We start from the raw sequence: 20,702 nt of genomic DNA, 5'->3' as shown, positions 1-20,702 counted from the left end.
CTCGTTCCTGTCGCGCGTCTCTAGCATGCTTTTGCAACTTTAAACTGTACGATGAATCACCACTTCTCATAAATTCACCTCGCGAGCGCTAGTGCATGACTCGTGGTGAGCGCAGTGCGGTTTAGTTGCAGCACGAACTTGTCGCCAAGCACACGCAGTCCAGCCTTCCTGATTGTTCGTCGAGGCGAACGTGATGCTAAACCGTCACCCGACGGGTGTCTGCAATATTTTTATTGGTCGTACTCGTTCGGGGAAGGTGTCGAAGGTATGCGGCTGCGATAAATATTGCGAGGGTGAAGCCAAGCTGTCGCATAAACGCACCTTTGGGCGCTCTAATTCCTTCGTGTGTTTACGTAACCGACGGCATAGACGCCTGATGAATAACGCCACCTGGCGTTGCCTTGCTGCGAGTCTATCAGAGACGATAAGATGGAAAATTCGACATGGCCGAATTTGGCAGTGACAATTGGCGCCATTATGTACATTGTCGAATGCCGCCGTATAGGGAAGTTCGCCATCTTGTCATCCCTGATTGGTTTACAGGGCGGCTACGGCCTCCCTGATTGGCTCAAGAATGCCAACATGGCGGCACTTGACGCTGTCCAGGAATAGTACCTTCAGACAGTCATTCCCGCGGGCCGTTTTGAAAAGATGAGCTGAGATGAGCTATAGGCTGTAGCAATAGACCGATTTCACCGCCTTTTTTTACCCGCCGTGGTTGCTCAGTGGCTATGGTGTTGGGCTGCTGAGCACGAGGTCGCGGGATCGAATCCCGGCCACGGCGGCCGCATTTCGATGGGGGCGAAATGCGAAAACACCCGTGTACTTAGATTTAGGTGCACGTTAAAGAACCCCAGGTGGTCAAAATTTCCGGAGTCCTCCACTACGGCGTGCCTCATAATCAGAAAGTGGTTTTGGCACGTAAAACTCCAAATATTATTATTTCACCGCCTTCAGAGCGCATGCGCGTAAGCACTGCGGGCGCTATGATGACAGAAGTCCTCACTGCTTTCTCGCTATACTTGGTTTCCAAGGCAACATTGAGATGAATACCCAGAATGCCACTGTGGATTTACCCCGCGTATTTGAGGAAGAAATTGTGGAATGCATCTTCTAAACTAATCTCCGTTCGTCGAATCCTTTTTTTTTAATTCTTTCACGCTGGGGGTCTTTTAGATTTATAGTGTCAAGCGAGATTGCCATAGTACAAATGCAGTACGCTTCTTACCATAGCTGCCCTTCAGCCCACTAAAGACTGCCGTATACTACCGGCATGCCTTGCGGCCTCGGCAGCGTAGTCAAACTCGTCGCCAAATCGGTCTGTCCTTTCGAGCTTTACTGCACGCTGCACTCAATTAAGAGACGTCATAAAGGGTGGCCGCGGTATGCGACCCTACGGCAACAGTGGCTTGTTCAGTTGCAGAGGGTGGTTTCGATCGCGTCTGCTTTGGTATGGGCGTCGCGTGGTTGCCTCCTGGGGGTGGGAGGTGGGGGAGGGGGCTGCGACACGTGTGGATTGCCGGACCCAGGGTTCTATGGGTGGCGCGCTCGCGCGTTGCAGCGGCGAGATTGCGGGGGCCGCAAAGCCAAACAGCGGGTCGCGCACAAGAGCCCCTCGACAAGAGAAACGATAGAGCAAAGAAAAGGGGGTGATTCGGGCACGCCTCGGTAGAAGCGCAGGAAATGGAACGCTCGCAAGAAAGGGAGAGAGAGAGAGAGTACGAATTCGTCAGGCCGTGAGGGAGGCCGCTATCGCAGCCGCGTGTATAGCCTTAGCATCATCAGCAGATTGCCGCGCCCGCTGACATATAAGATTCTTCGGGCTTCTGACCTCGTGTCGCTGGCGGTATCAGATTGATGTCACAGCTTCGATTGATCTGTTTTTGACGAGGTTGCGTGTCTACGCTACTATCATCTCTGCCCCGGCGGCTATAGCTTGATTGGTCTGGCTTCGTTTCTTTTTTTTTTCTTTTTCGACAACGCGACGCGGCTATTTCTAACGACCCGGGTCTGTAGCCCAAAGCAGTCGTGCTTCCGAAGTCTTCCAGCGCCCACGCTCGCTGGTGACCAATTGCGTCGTGCCCTACAGTTACGCCAGTGGTCACGATGGCAGTGCGTAATGGCAGCATTTGCGGATTCACTTAAAAGCGGCGCGCTTGCAAGTTGCAACGGTGACAGGGTCACTGTGCCGAACATCGTTTGCCACCGGCTTTCTGAAGAATCGATTTCTTGCGGCGCGTCCGGCTTTTACGAGATCATCTGGATCCGTATGTGTTAATGGACTTCCAACAGCGTCAATAGCGGGGTTCTTGTGGTGACTGTGCGAAATCTTCCGGAAGCACTCCAGCTGTTGTCATAGGCTGTTAACTGCGTGCATTCTCTACGGACACCGCCCGGGCTGCAGCACCAAGCCTCTGCGTAGGCGACCGCTGTGTCGACTGGAGTTGAAGTCGATCATTCGTATAATACGTTTCGTGGTTCCGCCCTCCGATACAACGGCGGCTTCGCGGGGATCATTTTCGGCTGGTATGTCGGCTTTCTCGTGACGGAACTGCAGGTTGGTCCAATGTTTTCGTTTTCTTTATCAGCGTTCTATAGCTCCTTGTAAGACGTGACACTCAGTGCGTCGCTCCGAAGCGATGACGCCATCAATAGCTGACCATCGCCGGCCAATTGCTACCGCTGCCCTCATAGTCCGGGGACCTGCGACAGCACGGAATAAGCGTTCGGTGTTCAATCTTAACCGTCGTGATCTAACGGCCGTTGATTGATTAGGTTTTACGTCCCGAAGCAGCACAAGGGCTAGCACATATAGGCGCAGTAGGGAATAGTTCCGATGCAAATTAGGCCACCTCGAGTTCTTTAACGCGCACCCGATGCTCGGAACACGAGCCTTTCATTTTTTCGTCCCCGTCGCTGTGTGGCCGCGTCGTACAGGATTCGAACCCTCGTCCTCGTGGTTCAGTAGCGGAACGCCGTTGCCACTGGGTCCCCGCGGCGATTGAAGCTTCAAGGGATGACCCCTCTGAAAAGTCGCGTATAGCTTGAGAGAAACGCCGTAACGCTGTCGGCGCAAGAACGGCGGATCGGTGGTGCTTACATGCGACGTGTACGGCTGCGTACGACGCTATGCTATCGATCGGTCATCGCAATACGTGCCCGATCCGTATGTCCCCGTGTTTCCTATAGATTAAACGTGGCGACGATGCTTTTTGACCCCCCTCCCCTCTCCCAGAAATGATTTGAGCTGACAGTTCTGACAGCTGTGGTAGAAGCATCAAGATCTGTGCGAACGCAAGGCCCTGTAATCAGCGCGAAGTTGGCTTATGGTATATGCGTCGTTCCCCCAAAATAATTTTCCACGATAGCCGTAGGTGCGTCAGTGTGACGTCAAGCGTTTCAAATTATTTTTTTTCCTTTGGGCCGTCGTGGCGCAGTTCGAATTTTAGGAACCTTGCGAAGTTCAGTCGTTGGCACTTGTAGAATACAATGCACTCCATGTTTGCCAACAAACTAACACGGTTTAAGCAGATGCCGTCAAAATGCATGACCTCACGAAGTAGCTGTTGCGGAAACTTAAAAAGGTGACGTCGGTACTCTTTTGCTATTTCTCCGGGAATTGTGTCCGTGTGTAGACATAAAATCTCGAAGATAGTGCAGTACCAAGGCGCCCCGCGGCTGAGGTAATAATAATATATGGGGTTTTACGTGCCAAAACCACTTTCTGATTATGAGGCACGCCGTAGTGGGGGACTCCGGAAATTTTGACCACCTGGGGTTCTTTAACGTTCACCTAAATCTAAGTACACGGGTGTTTTCTCATTTCGCCCCCATCGAAATGCGGCCGCCGTGGCCGGGATTCGATCCCGCGACCTCGTGCTCAGCAACCCGACACCATAGCCACTGAGCAACCACAGCGGGTGCGGCTGAGGTGCAGTTCGCCGTTGAGGGGCCTACATGACACAGCTTCGTTGGTCATCCTTCTTCACAGAGTGGAAGGAAACTGAGTTCTTGCGTCTTTTCCGGACTTATCAACCTGCCTGTCACGGTAAAAGCGCTGAATTATTGCTTATTTTCTTTCATCCCGAAAGGGTAATTTACTATTACTGCTCAAATTACTTTCCTCGTTGTGCTATCTTATCGTAACAAACCGCGACATTGTTTGGACAAGTTTGGACAAAATTCATATCATTCTTTTGCAATATGAACAGCCTAGCCGGCAACGCAAGCATGCACTAAAGTGTTCCTGTCTATAATCGACCTCACTCCCCCCCCCCCCCCCCCTGACATTACCAGACACAAGCACCATGACTGGCATTCGTATCATTAGTATTAATACTTCATGGTTCGCACTTGGACGCCGAGCTAGGGGGGCACTTGCGATCTCGATCGGAATGTATATGCGATCCTGACTTAACCCGCGCGCTTGTGTATCTGCGATCCGGTCAGTCGATATGCGCAGCCGTACGTTAATAACGGCCGCTTTAGGAAAGTGGCCGGAAGTTGTGCGTCGTGTCGCATTGCGATCAAAAGAAAGGTCGCTTAACGATTTTCGAATCGATTCAGCTAGACTTCAGAGACGCCACGCCATCCCCACCCCCCCTCTTCTAAGAAAAAAGAAAAACGACTCGCGGTGGGACTGTCTGCGCGAGTTGCTTTTAGTTGTAGCTGTATTGTCCTCGGGTCTGTTTCGGTCGCTAGGGCAACGCGCACCGATGTCCCGTAGTTCGTAACGAACACATCTTGAAGCGCATCGACGCCACACACAAAAAAAAGAACGAAAAAAAAAAGCACAGCACAGGGCTTCGCTCACGACTGAACGTTATTTTTGGGCGCACATTTTCTTCTTGCGCACGCGCAGCAGAGCGTGTGTACCAACTAACCCGATTCGCCATTTTTTCCATAGTGCCGCAGGAAGGCCTTGCCCCCCTTTCTATGTAAACTCAACGCAGTCGGTCCTGCAGCCTCATATTGAACGTAAATGCTTTACTTGCTGCAAATAGATCACCGTAGCCATGGCCTTTTGCTGCTGAGCGAGATGTCACGGTTGGTTGGTCCCTTTAAAGGGTTACAGACGGGACAGCGTAAGAGCGCCCTAACTAGTTCACTGCAACAATTGTTTTTACGAAGCAGCTGTAGTTTCGGTAACGCGGAGTATGGTTTCCCTACAAAAATTAATAGAGGGAAGTCTGGCGGTATAGTGTCTCCCGGGGGTGCTATTCTCGACGTTGTCGAATTCCGCCATCTTGTCAGCTCTGATTGGCCCAGAGGGTTGCTACGGCGCCTCCGATTGGTCCAAAATGGCGCCATTACAGAATTCTACAATATGGCGGAGTCCTGAATAGCGCCCGTAGGAACAGGCAGTATACGTTGGTTTGCCCATGCACTTAGTTTTTTTTTTACTTCGAACATGCTTTGTGGCTTTAGAACGTGGATCAGTTTCGATGGCATATGTCGTTATAGAAATGTAACAATTCTCAATAATTATACTTGCCCCCGGAAACCTATTGACTTGAGACGTTTACAAAAACTATTGGTGGTTAATTTTGAAATACGAGGTGGTTTTGACCAAATGCAGACAGACTAAGGGTAATAAATAACGCCACAAGAACATCTGAAGCCAAAAGCACGGAGATTAGACAAATCCACGTACAGTTCACTACTGCTATGATAGCTCAGCGGTCGCTGTGCGTGAGTACCCTCTAATAGATTTTGCAGGAAACTGTGCTATACAACTTCTCAGATAGCCAGAAATAGGAAAGTAGATGGAGGTACGCAAAGGAATACTATCTTCTTCAAAACAACTGCTATATTGTGAAACCTAATACGACATTACAAATTGAATGCAACTGGCCTTGTGCAATCTAAACAGCACTGCGGACGAAGCTTACTACTAGGACTTACTACGCAGGTTACGACTGTTCAGATTCAGGGTCACATAGTCTGAAATGGGAAAGTGGTTGGGGGCATGCGAACAAATGCCATCGTAATCGCAAGGTTGATCCCGATCAGCTCGCTTGGCGTTTGAATGTCTGGAGGAAAATGGCGCAGGTGGGTGGTGTGGTCTAGTGTCCCTAAATAAGTTTCAAGGCAGCGCCGTTCTTCCTTTCCCATTCCCCTCCTCCTCTAATCAATCTCCTTCGCGGAGTGCCGCCATGCAGCCTGTCAACACGCATGCAAAAATATGGCTTCTAGTTTGTGTCGTACTGCATGTATTATCAATCCTCGTTTTGAAACTGTATTCCACGCAGTAATTATTTATTTTCATGCATGTGTTCGCATGAACAGTGCTTTGCATGAGGAAATAAGAACCGGTCGAAATGCCGCGCCACCGCACTTAGCCAATCAGGGACGGGCAATGGCGGGAGAGCGCGAGGATGAGGAGGACAGCGGCTTGATGAAACAATGACGCTACCACGAGACTTGTCTATAGGGGCCTTAGTATGGTCAGCACGTGTACACTAACTTGCGCGCACGAAAAAGTTTGAGATGGCAAGAAAAGTCGACCGGAAAGAAGTACACACCTGTCTATATGGGCGAATATTAGGGAAGCCTCGATTCAGGTTCGATTAAGGATACTTCCGTTGTTTGTCCGCTGTTGACTTCCAACTTCCTATGAACTTGAAGTCTTGCTTGAATTTGTCTGTCGAGTCATCACGTGCTGTGGAAGGGGGAGGGATAAGAGGAACGGGGCGCTTGTCGCCGAAGAGGGAAGATGCCCGAGTGCACGACCTACACTTGTACTCAAAGCGTGCCGTTCAAAACCGCACTCTTTGAGAGAGAAGAAAGAAAGAAAAGGAAAGGTAGGGTAGCTAGCTGGATCGCAGCTGGTTTGCTACCCTACACAGAAGCTGGAAGAAAATGGAGAGGGATAAGAGGCGTGCACACACAGCGTTCAGTCAAAAAGGCGGTCGCATCGTGCCCAATCGCCTTTATAATAAGGTGCAGAGCCCGGGCACTGGTGGCTTTGTGTCCGTGGTCCCAATATCTTTTCTTTTGCGAACCTTTTGTCGTCCAGTTGGCCTAAAACAACGCGCAGTGCTCTTTGAAAAAATGTAGTAATGCCTCGAACGTCTGAAAAACTAGATATACAGACCTCCGCCGCAGGCCCGACATAATGCGCGCTCTCAGTTGCCGTCACGGTCTCAAGCAAGAGCCAACGTTTGTCGATCGCGCACGGTACACAAGTTGCCCATGTTGTCAGCCCCCTTCATTCGAACTGTCGCTTGGACTTGTTGGGTTGGTGCCGTTGTACGTGAGGGCGCTATGCAGGTCACGTGCGTCTTTTTTATTGTTATTTTTTACTTAGGGCTGCCGCTATGTGCGTTGCGTTGTATTTAGTGTCTCGCGTGCGTTTTTTGGGACATATATGCTAGTCCTTTCTGACAGGACTAGTTTCTCAACACTGGCTATATCTGTCTATCTGTAAGATAACACTTTCTCTTCGCGAGACGAAGAGCACCCGACGCGGTATCAGTGCCGCAAGATCACCATATCATATCACGTCAACAATAAGTGTCGAACGTATTACTTTATATCCTTTCTTGCCGCTGTTAAGAGAGCGCTTCCAGCAAAAAAGTCTGCCCCGTTGTCATCTTCTCGGTTGTTCCTTGTGTTCGCGTGCTTGTGTCAACGTCTGAGCTGCTGAAAGCTCAGTCAAGATTTTTCAACCGATCGTCACAAGCAGACGAGAAGGCGTATCTTGGTGAAACATTGCGGAAACCGAGTAGACCCTGCGTACATACTGGTGATAGCCATAAAGACAAGGCCTGTAATGAATCACCACATTTTTGATTAACCTCGAATTAAACACACAGGCTGTACTGCCGCGCGGCAGTTACGACAGCCTGTATAGAGAGAGCCTTCAATAACATCTCTGTCTACACGTAAGCTTATGCACACTTGAGTGAGCTCCGAGAGTTCGGATGTTAAGAAATCTCGGATATTGCGATATATTGCATTTTACAATCTTTGCGGTACTTTAGAGGTTCGCTTTCCGACGACGCTGTTCTTGGGGTGTACCTGCTAACAGTTTGGACGTGCACATCTGCTAAGTATTATTTTACCTTCTCGTTAAACCTTGTCTTATAACAGTATCTATCCATTGTTCTGCGCAGCTTCCCGTTCCAGTCGAGATGCTTCGCCACTTCCACCGGGTGCTGGTCACCTGCATGGTGTTCCTCTGCTTATCTCTCCTCGGAATTGTGTTCGTCACAACCAGGTACGTACTTGGCACTGAAAGGTGCCGCGGTTGTCGTCCATGGCAGCGACAGATACGTACACTGGCAGTGTCAGTAAATACCTTAAACAATTCACCAGTTAATCAAAGAGTAGCGATAAAGCTATATTTTGTGACTTGGTATTGTAAAAGCTTTCGCTGTAGTGGGGTTTCGGAATTCTGCGACAATTGCTTTTTAAAAGAAAGCGTTGTGAAGGAGCGCTTGCGATAACCGTTGTTAGAAATTGTATAACGACAAAGAGAAAGGTAAAGAGATGGCTGGATGGCGTGCGGAGCCTTTGTGAAATATCATGTGGTAAAAAGCCAGTAGAGATAGATAGCGTGTATATTCGACGAAAGCAATGACAGATTAAAAGCTTCGACGGACTCAATTTCAAAGGTATGGAAACTGCGACTTTCGCGAGATTGGGGACTTCCCATTGCCCGGTAGTTTGTAGATTGCATCCCGACCACGGTAGCGCCGCATTCCGATGGTGGTGAAATGCGAAAACAGCCGTGGTATTTCGATTTAGGTGCACGTTAAAGAATCCCTGGTGGTTCAGCTAGTTTCAGAGTCCACAACTATGGCGTGCCTCAGAATCAAATCGTAGTTTTGGCACGTAAAACCCGATAATTCGGTTATTACGATAGTTCGGATATTGCGAAAGATTAATTATAACGGAAGATAAGCGAAGCGCCTCGAAAGATTTGCGCATCAAATAGCGATGGGAGTGTGGAGGCGGCCAGGTTGTTTGTTCCTAGCGATGTTCGAGGACTGCAGGAGGAGATCATTTTGCTCCCGTGACCGTCGTCCTGTGCTCCTCTTCGCAGGTCGCGTATGCAGGAGCAGTACGCCCCCCAGGCGCTGCTCACGGACAACGGTTCGGAGCCGTGCGAGCCGCACAAGAACATCGTCTTCCTGAAGACGCACAAGTGCGCCAGCTCCACGGTGATGAACATCTTCCTGCGGTTCGGCACCGAGCACGAGCTGAACTTCGTGCTGCCCAAGTCGCAGCACACCCACTACCTGGGCCACCCGGATCCCTTCAACCGGCGGCTGGTGGCCAACGTCAGCGCCTACAACATGACGTACAACATCCTCACCCACCACACGCGCTACAACGGCAAGGAGATACACGCGCTCATGCCGGCGGACAGCGTCTACGTCACCATCCTGCGAAGGTATAATTGCCGGTGGTGCACTCTTAAGCAAAATTACACCCTTTCGGTCGTATCTTGGCACACAACAATAACCTTCATCTGTCTTGCCCGCATTTCCTTTCTTTAACGCTGCGAGCCCGGTACTTCCAAGTCATGAACGGCATGCGCGTTATCAGCACGACAGAGCATTCTAGACAGGAAAGTAACGAGCGCCGAGTTTTCAAGAAAGGAAACGCAAACAAGACAGATGACGATTATTGTCGTGTGGCAAATATACACCCCAAAGGGTGTACATTTGTTTAAGAGTTTGGCATCGCTGTAGCAGGCTGGGTTTAGCCTACCGCTACAAGTGCACTCTAAAAAAAGTTCACACCTTTTGGGTTGTATTTTGTCCCCAAGCAATAATCGTCATCTGTCTTGCCCACATTTCCTTTCTTTAACGCTCCGAGCCCGGTACTTCCAAGACCTGAAGATGGGTCTCATTAGAGAACGATGTTGTAGCAGCCCCGTAACTTATTTTTCAACTTTTAACCCCCAGACCTCGGGTGAAGATGGTTTCATTCTACGAGGCCACGAATTTGTTTGGCTTTACGGATCTGATCATTGTTTTGAACTAACGAAAACTACAAAACTGGCCACGTTGAATTTTAAGTTTTCGAACGTTACTCACTACCGTGTTTATGCTTAGCCATTAACTGACCTTTATGAAACATCGTTCCAGCGCACCAACAAAGTCGTTTTGTGAAACAGAATATTTCTGAAAAGTTTAAGACGTCGCTAACGAACTTCAATTCATTGTGAGTTCGAATGACGACGTGTTCGCGAAGAGGCCCGTATCGTATTGGAACTGGTTCCACCTTCACGCAGACGTATATAGTTGACTCACTTCCCCGTTCAGTGCTTGAGAGATCAGTGATCTGGACCGCTTCGTTTAATTTGCGCTCGCAGTTAGAAGAAGACTTCGACGGCCTACGTGAGAGGTTCTTTCCCGTGCGGTCTTTCGATACGCAGCGTTTCCCGAAAGGTCCGGAGTAGTCGGGGAAATAGTTATACGCCCGTTGGTTGCCTTCCTTCGGGACCCCGAATTGGTGGACGTTTAGTGAAGCACGCGTATGCTCCAGCCGGAACGAGTGCCGGCCAAGCACGCCAGTCTATAACCGGACCTGCTGCAACGCCATCGTCACTAACTACAGTCAAACCTCGATATAACGAACACGCATATAACGAATTATTGAATATATCGAACTCTTCCGAAATATTTTTGTCAAACACATGTATTTTTAACTTCCTATAGCGAACGCGGTTTGGCATAAAACGGATATAACGAACTTCGCGACGCCAAGCCCTACCTCACTTTAATAGTAGGCGGCAGGCTTCGTTGCACTACAGGTGTGTTGTGTGGCGCAGCAAACGTTCAGGACTACCTCGCAGGCGCTGACAGCTCCACAGATGCCACGTCGTCATCGAGTTGACAGCCAAAGAAATCGTCCGCATCTCACAACCGCTGACAGCGCCGCTTCAGCAGCGGCGAGATTGTATGTTGCAGGTGTGTTGTATGGCGCAGCAAACGTTCAGGACTACCTCGCAGGCGCTGACAGCTCCACAGATGCCACGTCGTCATCGAGTTGACAGCCAAAGAAATCGTCCGCATCTCACAACCGCTGACAGCGCCGCTTCAGCAGCGGCGAGGTTGAATGTTGCTTTTGCGTTTTAGTGTTAGCAGTGGCATGGCCGTCGTAGCGTTGTGTGGAGGCTCTTTCGGTGGTCGTGTCGAGTGCGGTGCGCGGGTGTGCGTAGTGCTGTGATGGCGATGAATGTGAAAAAAAGAGTGGCACTGACGTTAAAGACCATGCTCGAGATTATTCAACGTGCAGTGCTATTGAGGGCAGTGGGTTTGCCCTTGTTGAGTGTTTGCAAACTGTGGAACAGGGCGTGATACGGTATGCGATCAACACCAAGAAGCAGGCCGCGATAACGCAGTTTTTTGTGCGTTAAATAAATGAACGTGACCCAAGTAAGCATCGTTCGAGTTGCTGTGCCTTCTCTGATTGAATTTTGCTCCTCTTGCATGTATTTTTTACGAAATTTTATATTACGAATTATGTATATAGCGAACTAATTTCCGAATTTTTAACTGTTCGTTATAACGAGGTTTCACTGTATATTGCCGTTTGAAAGTTCCATCTACCAGTCTTGTTCCACTTAATGCTTTCCGCTGTGGGAGGCGCCGCGAAGACGTAGCTGCCGTAGCCACGGTTTATCTAGGCCGGCCAGCCATGGTGCAACGCGATCTCGGGAGCGGCCGTCAACGCGGCGGCTCAGGTAGGGCGCGCCAGCGTGTTGTATTCTCGCGCTACCTGCACGTGAGCCCATCTTCTTCGTCGCCTGCTCTGGAGGCGATAGTCGCGCCGCCACACCTTCAAGCGTTCCGCTGACACTGGACGTTGTTTACTGGAGTTTTATTGTTACACAGCCGCCTTACATGTAAGATTTATTCCCGGACTAGTCCTTCAGCCGTACCTGCCGACTCTCCCGAAGTATCCGTAAAGCTTTGCGATTGTGGGCTCGTTCTACGATGAAAAAAAAAAGAAAGAAAAAAGTGAGGCGTGCAGACAGGACACAAGAGAAGTGGACAACACGATGAACAACTGGACAACATGGGCAATTCTTGTGTCCTGACTGCACGCCTCACCTTTTTTGTTTTCTTGCATAATGAATCCTTACGAACTAGCTCAGCTTTCTGTCATTCTAAGCTCGTTCTACGATTTTACGAAACATAAATTCTGTTGCAGAACTGATAGTTGGGCGAGTTGGTACGAATTCATAGTAAAATATTCTTGCGCGCACAATTGACAAGGACACAGTGAAGGGGACACAGTGAAGGGGAAGGGGAAGCGCTCGTGTGTCCCCTTCACTGTGTCCTTGTCAATTGTGCGCGCAAGAATATTTTACTATAAATTCTGTTCGCGAAAACGTTTCGCTCCCGAATTTCTGATCTTAGCGTTTTAGGTTTTTCTTATCGTGAAAGGGGGGGGGGGCGTACTTGCTTCGAGCAAGTTTGCACAGACGTGATGCAGAAGCAGGCGAAATCAGAACAGTGTCGCTGGGAAGGTCACTCTGATAAAAAAAAAAAATGTGTTGCTTGTCATTCTCTGCTGTTTCAAATTTGCTGATGTTCATGTGCTGTGCCTAAAGGGCACGACATAAAAAAAAAAAGCAGTGACGTTAAATGACCTTTAATAAAGTGCATATGTATCCCACAAAGGACATGTGATCTGAGAACGCTTAAATAAAACATGCGTACTATCACCCCTTCCCCTGCCCACCACAGTCGCGTCCACAGTTATTTATTTTTTTTAATGAATTTTACAAATCTTAAAGTTCACAGGTTGGCGGGCTGGAGATCTGGAACCTCGTCTCTCTGCCATTTGTTTTACGTAACACTGCCCACAAATTCCTTGATCCCGCAGGCCGGACACCCTGTTCGAGTCGCTCTACTCGTACTGCAACCTGGCGTCGGTATTCAAGAGGAACCTGACCGCGTTCGTGCGGGACCGCAACTTGACCGCCTACCTCTCCCGGCACCGCGTGATCGAGAAACGCGTCGGGCTCAACCAGATGACCTTCGACCTCGGCTTCAACGGGCCCTTCGACTCCGAGCAGGCCGTCGCCAAGTTCATCGGGGAGATCGCCTCCGCGTTCGACTTGGTCATGCTCGCCGAGAGGTTGGACGAGTCCCTGGTCCTCCTCAAGCACCTGCTCTGCTGGAACACCACGGACATGGTGGCGCTCAAGCTCAACTCGAGGTACGTCCGTGGCTGGGCAGTGTCGCGCTTTGAGGACGAGTGATTAGTTACGAATATCATTGTTACAGCTTGAGGAAGCGAGGGAGGCAATAGTATGAGAGGCCTAAGATGTCGATAAGGAATGAAACTGTGCAAATGAAGAGGTGGTTAGGAAGGGGGGAGGGGATGGAAGTGCGCGTGATTGAGGTTTCTTGCCCGTTGTTATAACGAAGAAGGCGTGCGGACAAATGTTGTGGTGTAATCCTACCTTGTGAACAAGCAGTGCTTGCTAACGAGGCTGATATACTTGCTCACGAGAGTGGCGTAAACTCAAGAACGATCAGTGCTCTTGAACGAGACTTATCAGCGAATTGTGCTCGCTCGGCCGCGAAGGAGGCTTGTCGCCAATACCTGAAGTTTGCCCGCGAGATTGACACGCTCACTGGAGAACTCTTTTTCGCTTTTGTTTTAACGTTACTCAATTTTCCTGCAATCTAGTGATTGAAAGCCACATTCTTTAGCTGCCTTAACAGAGCGTTTAGGATCCACAATTCAGCGCCTTGGTCTGCGGTGGTTACATGTACGAATTCCCCCAAAGTGTCAACTCATCGCCCAGAAAGCGATCGCATCCGCATGCTGTAAATGTATTGCCGATGCAGTAGATTTGAAGTACACTAAGTCCTCGTTAATTCGAACTCTGATATCTCGAAATATCGGTTAAGTCGAATTTTAATTTTCTTGGCTCGGTGTCAACTTCATGTATTATTGCGCCTCTTATCTCGGAATCCTTCTTGCGCCGTACTCCGGATATGTCGAAATCACGAATGCGAAAATGTCGGGAAAAAGTCATTACGCAAAGGTTCCTGTCCTTTGTGCGTAGCTGCGATATCGCCGAAAGTATGCAGAAACTTCACTGGAAACGCCGAATTTCAAGTTGGCCCATCCCCAAATTTCAGCTGGCCCACCCCTATTACAGGCTTCCCCATGCATTTTCTATGGATCCCTACATATCCCTTTCGGTGTGCATGAATCTGATCGTATGAGTATTCTGTGATCATCATTTTTGTTTCACTTGTTCGTATCGCGTATAAAGCTACCAATATTCTACATTTACACTACTATAACGATTAAATGTCCTAACTTCTCAAATTACGCATTTTATTTGTGCAGATACAAGGCGAATACACTTTTCGCGCGACATATTTTGCTGGTGTAATCGCCAGGTAATGCTTACGCATTAAAAGTGACAGGAACGCAAGTTCGTAGCCAATTCCGCCTCATTCTACGCCTCCTCTAATTATCCGCCGTTCACAGCCGATTGAGATCTCATTGATAATACGGGCTGAGCCTCGCTATGACTTAGCGCGATAAGGTATGGACATGTCCTCCGAAGCATGCATGCTCACGTGTCCGCGAAGCGTTGTCAGTTTGCTTATCCGCGATTTTGTAGCGATGACGTTTTCGATGCTGTTTCTTAGCACGCTTCGTCAGGAGTCATAGCGATGCTCCGCCAGCGTTATCAATGGGATAAGGCCAGCCGATAAAAGTGGATGAAACAGTTGCATGTATGATCGAGTGGAAGGCACGGCTACAATACCGCGGACCTAGGGCGCTATTACCGGTCGATTACTTTTTATTGCGATAGCAATTATGTGGTCACTCCAGGTGGATTTCCGCCGCCGTCGTCGCCGTGGTGTTCAGTACAAAGTCCAAGAGCGATAACATCGTCGCCGCGCACCGTACGCTGTACGTGCGAGTGAAAACGTGCGAGAGTGAGCCGACGATGGTGGCTCTAACCGCGTGTGCAAGGGAGGAAAGCGGGGAGGAAGCGCGCCGTCTTTCGTCGCGCGCGAAGCACCCGGAAGGGGGGAGGGGAGGGTGCTACCTACTCCGGCGGCGGCTGTGTATGGCGCGGCCGCGCGGAGCCTAGCTTGATAAGCGATCTGTGACGGGGTAGCTGATAGCTTCGTGTGCGCTGTGTCCTCGCCGTTTAGTTTGCGTTGAAGCGAGACGCAGCGCGAAGGTGAATTGGCTCGCTGCTGCTACCGTGCTTTCTCACTCTCGCGTTTTGACAGTAAGTTTGCGCGGTCATCGAGTGAGAGGTTTGCTTGTGCGCGCGTGACAACATGCTTGTTAATTTAGTTAGTAAGCGAATGTTTACAAGTCTATACGGCCGATAAAACTACTATCCTCACTTCGTATAGCTCGCTACTCATTTGCTATCGCAATCGATGCCTCGCCTTTCGGGCGAAAGTGTGACTTTTTTGGGGGGTATACGTACGTTCACTTTCGCGATAATTCGCGTGACATACTTTGGAAATGTCGGTAGGCTAGTGTGCTGCTATCACTAGGAAGTAGAAGGTAACCATATGTTATAGGTTGCAGACAACATACGGCGTTCACCAGAAAGTGCGGTTGAGCATGTATACATACGCTGTTGTCATATACGTTGTAGTCACATTAAGTATGCCTAAAACTCACTTGGCCACATGTTTTCCAGGTACAGCGCCTACAAGGAACGCCTTTCGAACGAAACCATCGAGCACCTGCTCCGGCTGAACTCTGCCGACTGGCAGCTTTACCAGTACTTCTCCAAGGTCTTCGACGAGAAGGTCAAGGCCTTCGGCGTGGACAGAATGGCCGAAGAGGTCAAGGAACTGCGAGCGGCGCAAAAGGAGTACTACGGTCGCTGCGTCATGGCCGAAGGGTCGATGGAGAAGCTCTCCACGTATTTCAAGCGCAAGGACGTCGTGGCCTTCAAGTCCAAGGACAAGAGCAGGCTATGCCGCAGCCTCACCTTCAGCGAGCTCGAGTTCCACGAAGAGGTCAAGAAGATCCAGGAAGCCAGGATACGACAATACTTAGCGCGCCAGAAGCGAGCGCAGTTACCCAAGCGCGTCGCTAAAGACGTCGCGTCTCACGTGACCAAGTTTCAACAGCCGGTAGCCAATGGAAGGTGACTTCCTTGAAGATGTCTATTTATAAAGTGCCTGCGGCGAAAGTAGGACGTGAAACCTTCATGTGAAAGCGCGGGGCGCATTCCCTGGACTTGCGAATTTTTGTGGCGCGCGCGGTGGCAGACGATTTAGTTTTAGTCTGCACCTTCTGCAAGATCTTCGCCTGGACTATTACACGTGCGGTGCCTTTAGGGAATACGCAGCAGCAGACGACGTTCTCGTTTTTTGTCTGCAAGTTGTGCATCATGAATATCGGTCTGCACTGCGCGGGGATATTTGTGGACGATAGACCTTGTGCCTTTATGAGAACGTGAAGTGTTAGAAGACGCTTTTTACTTTTTTTTTTGTCTGCAAGCTCGGCAACCTATTTGTCTCGCTTGATCCGCCTGCGCATTTTTGTTAAGTGCTGAAGCAAACGTTTCGCGAGCGGGTTCTGCAACATATTCGCCTGCAGGCTCGCCGTTTACAGCTACGGACCTCGCCCAGCGAAGACACGTCGTTCCTTTGTGGCACATGTGTCATTACGAACAGTCAGTGCCTTTTACTGCTCGACTGTGGGTCGCTTCGGTCACTGTGCAGTGTTCTGCGCTGGCTGTAGAATTCATGTATGGGGACCTGGAGACGAGCACGATGTTGCTAGGAGCGAGTGCTTCGTACTTAACGCTCCTGGGCCGAGAATTTACGAAGTGCGCGCGCACTTCTTGTGATAACCGTTGTGATAACAGCCTTCGAGGCCTTATCGAACAAGTCAGATATCTTATGGACAACATGCGACGTATCGTACTCGTTAACTTTCTTTTTGTCTATTTGCCGTGAAGATCACTATATCGTTCACTAGCGCTGCACCTATTCGGCACGCATTCCCATTTTTATGCGTGCCTTTTAGCTGTCTCTCCTTAGTACGTCCAAACGCTTCCTGTCATACTCTCTTCTTAGGTGTCGTTATTGTTCTTGGAAAAGAACTCTGAAGTCCGCGTATTATGAAAGTGGTAGCAGTCCTGCTAGGTGCTACAACACCTGCTAGGTGCTGGGTAACTTCCAGGTCCGCGCATCACGTGACGTGTTATCACCAAGCAATGCGCCGACTTTGCCATTCACAAAGCGTGATTATAGCGCGGCATATTACACCAAGCTTCGCCGTCGACGACGTGCGGCTTTGAATGCGCAGGTTGTCAGCCTCCCCTAGATGACGTCACGTGACGTCACGCCGTAATGCTTCACGTCACAAGTTATACCACCAGGTTCTTCACGGGCTCGGCGTCGGCGGGCGTGCGCACAACAGCTTTCTTCATTTACATGTATGCTGAGCCCAAACTGTAATCGAATGTCACCGTCGGCTGTTACTCTACGCTCCGCGCACACAAGCGTGTACAATCGCCACTGAATAACGCAGGCGACTGAGGACAGAGCGGGACTTATCTCAACGCGTGGCACAGTAGATCACGAACCTGTCGAAAACAAGAACTAGTGTCGGTCTGGTCGGACTAGCCTCCCTTGTGGGCAGTCTGGTGCGCAGTTACAATTAGCAAACAATTCCTTATCTTTTTTTGGCGAGTGAATAGATTACGAGGACAACGTTTGAATTGAGAGAAAGCGCCTTATCCTTGCACCGAACCACATTACGGAGTGGACACTTGCTTGGTACGCTTGTCGTTTGCGACACTATGATTTCGCCACTGTGTTCGCCGAACACCCGTACTGATTCTCTTCGCCGACACCGTTTCGTCTAGAGTGTGTTACAGCCATAACCTTCGTTCCTGTGGGGCCGGAATCGGCAGTCGTACTAATGGTCTAAAATTTTTCACTGATCGTCCCAAATTTCGGTGCAGTCTTCTTGGAAGCTTGACTCTCAGCATGTGAGGTTCACCGAACCCCTGTAGGCGAGAGGATGAACAGGGAAGAAATAAGTCGTACGAACATTGTGTCCCAGACTGCACCGGGGGTCTGGGAGCTCGCAACCGTGACTTGCAGCTTTTGTGGTCTGCCCACAATACGCACACACCCGATGGTACACGAGCACAGTACAATTGACGCCTATTGCTCTCACATTGTCACCGCTCTGCGTTTTGCATTGTAAGCGTCGATCCGCTAGCGTGACGTCACGGCTTTTTTAGCTCGCAGACCTTGTCTTACCTGGGAGACGTTGATCACACGCTGGGCGATGCTCGCCGAACCGTGGCGTTGATTACATTTATTGCCGCCAATGTTGTCAGCGGTGTACTAGTAGATAGTGATTTTGCTATTTGTGAGCTGTGTCGAGTTCGGCAGTGTTTTCTGTTTGTTTTTGAGATGGATGCGAGTGATGCGCAAATGTTGATGTGTGTCGGATGTGTATATTACGAATTTTCGAAACCCTCAGATCTGTGGATCTCGCGAGAAATCGCGTCGTGTGAAGGTCTTGTCCCATTGTGTGAGCGCCTTCAGTTTCTCCGCTACCGTTTCCACTTAGCGCAGGCGCTATAAATGGGAGAAAAAAGACGAAAAGGTTTCGCGTAAATCGCACGAGAGGTACAGAGTTTAAAAGTATCACCTCATCACCAGAGCTCGGTGTCTGTCACCGTGGATACTCCTGACGCAGCTGTTCAGCGGCAGCACGTAGTCCTCGTATTGTACACCCTTTAGAGTTTAATTTCGCCACAGAACAGTAATCTTCAATACCAGCCTTCGTGTGGCGTTCCTGTCAAGAAAGTGCCGGGAGCAGAGGATTACAGAAAGGAAACGTCGCACACCATTGACGATTGTCACAAAATTACACCCGAAAGGGTGTCGCAATACTGAGGTTATTGCGTCAACGAACAAAGGGAGTGCCCGCAACTACCCTTGTGAGGGTATAGCTCTTATGTTGCGCTCCATTTTATTTCGAGGAGCACGAGAACTCCGTTTTAAAGAGCTTTCGCACTCTCACTTTGGTGTGCACAGGCAGCGTGAACCTTTTCCGAACAAGGGGTGCGAATGTTCTCGAGGACGGAGTCATCGGAGACGTTGCCTGCACCCTTGGGAGTATCCAGAACACCGTTTGTTGCTAGAGTGTACATTTAGCTACGCTGCGTCGTGGTCTTGTGTTATAGCGCGTTCACGAAGTAATCACTGTTCTCATTCCGTCTGTGCGGGCACCGATTGGTACTTATGTAGCCCAGCAGGCACTGTACGATGATAGCTGTGTGAGCGTTTTACGGTTGAGAACTCTATACGACGTATGGTACAAAAGTATGGGCATTAGTTTACCGCCGCTTCTGCATTAATAGTTGTTCCGTGGTTTGGTATGCTTGGCGATATCTGTGAATACTGTGTTTGGCTGCGAACGTGGATTCTATTGAGCAGCTTGCCTTTCCAGCTCGACCAAAGAGCGTGGTGCCTTTAGTGTACTGTAGAAAACCTAGTCAGATCAAGTAGGGGATCAAACAAGCTGCATTGCGACTCACAACAATCAAGCACGAGAATCGTACCTTTTAGCCCATCGATCCACTATGTGCGTGTTTATTCAAGACGCAGACACGTTCTCTTGCTTTGTTGCTGTTTTCTTTGAAAAGTGCGCCAGTTGCTGCATTATTTAGCGTCACGTGATTCGGGTCGAGCTGGCAGTTCGCGGAAAAGCAGCGGTCTAAGTGCAACGAAATTTGGTCGTTCCTGTACATCGGCAATGGCAGATCTGACCTGCAGTCCGGACTGTCTCATGTCCTCGACGCATGCGCAGAGCTGCTCATAATCTGAACATTTGTCTGTCGCCATAGACATGTTTTTCCTGTTTTTGCTAAACCTCTGGTAAATGAAGACGGTCTGCATAGTTATTTAGTAGGCATGTTGTGTTCTTGTGGGGCGTGCATTGTATTGTATTTGCAGATTTTTTTTTTTTTTTGCATACGAAATGTGCACTTACTTGTTTTAATGTACATCGCGTCACTTCGCGCCCTATGCGCGTGCTCACGCATCGCATACGCATTCTTCGTATACAAAAATCTTCTTCTACAAATTTAGCAAGCACGTACAGAGATCTGCGCATACCTGTATATATATATTTTTAAACTTTCGCTGACGAACTAATGTGTATTCGAATGTTCTCAGCACTGATGATGCGTATTTTATTGCTTGCTTTCTTTCATCGGTTCGCTCAACTTAGTGTTTGCTAAGCCTAGCTGCGACCTTATAGTGCCTTCGTTCGAGCGATCTCAAACAAAAGTGTCTCGAACAATAAAGGTTTTTAAACGGTGCACCTATTCGCGTTGATTGAAACCGCGTATACACGCCGGACATTTGACGCTGATTGCGAGAACAGCGTCTGCCTCTGCTCGAATGCTACCCGCCGTGGTTGCTTAGTGGCTGTGGTGTTGGGCTGCTGAGCACGTGGTCGCGGGATGGAAATCCCGGCCACGGCGGCCGCATTTCGATGGGGGCGAAATGCTAAAACACCCGTGTACTTAGATTTAGGTGCACGTTAAAGAACCCCAGGTGGTCGAAATTTCCGGAGCCCCCCCACTACGGCGTGCCTCATAATCGGAAAGTGGTTTTGGCACGTAAAACCCCGTAATCTATCTGCTCGAATGCTGACAGCAGAGCCGCAACGTATAACATGCACGAAGGTGG

The 20,702-nt window shown here is 49.6% G+C and overlaps 1 protein-coding gene across 5 annotated transcripts in view; it reads left to right on the top strand.

Annotated features, from left to right (window-relative positions):
• LOC135921044 (galactosylceramide sulfotransferase-like) overlaps positions 1-20,331 on the top strand; it is a 120,915-nt gene extending 100,584 nt beyond the window's left edge. For 4 of the 5 annotated variants that reach the window (XM_065455358.1, XM_065455356.2, XM_065455357.2 and 1 more), the window contains exons 2-5: positions 8,118-8,221; positions 9,050-9,400; positions 12,850-13,185; positions 15,665-20,331. In XM_065455358.1, coding sequence (XP_065311430.1) covers positions 8,136-8,221; positions 9,050-9,400; positions 12,850-13,185; positions 15,665-16,124 — 1,233 coding nt within the window. In that variant the 5' untranslated portion in view covers positions 8,118-8,135 and the 3' untranslated portion in view covers positions 16,125-20,331. Of the gene's footprint in view, positions 1-1,984; positions 2,558-8,117; positions 8,222-9,049; positions 9,401-12,849; positions 13,186-15,664 lie in introns of those variants that run through there. The other variant, XM_065455354.1, reaches the window with a different exon arrangement.
• The last annotated feature ends 371 nt before the right edge of the window (positions 20,332-20,702 follow it).

This window comes from Dermacentor albipictus, chromosome 6, assembly GCF_038994185.2.
Source record: "Dermacentor albipictus isolate Rhodes 1998 colony chromosome 6, USDA_Dalb.pri_finalv2, whole genome shotgun sequence".
NCBI classification, from domain to species: Eukaryota; Metazoa; Arthropoda; class Arachnida; order Ixodida; family Ixodidae; genus Dermacentor; species Dermacentor albipictus.
This window is presented reverse-complemented; position numbering and strand designations above follow the sequence as displayed.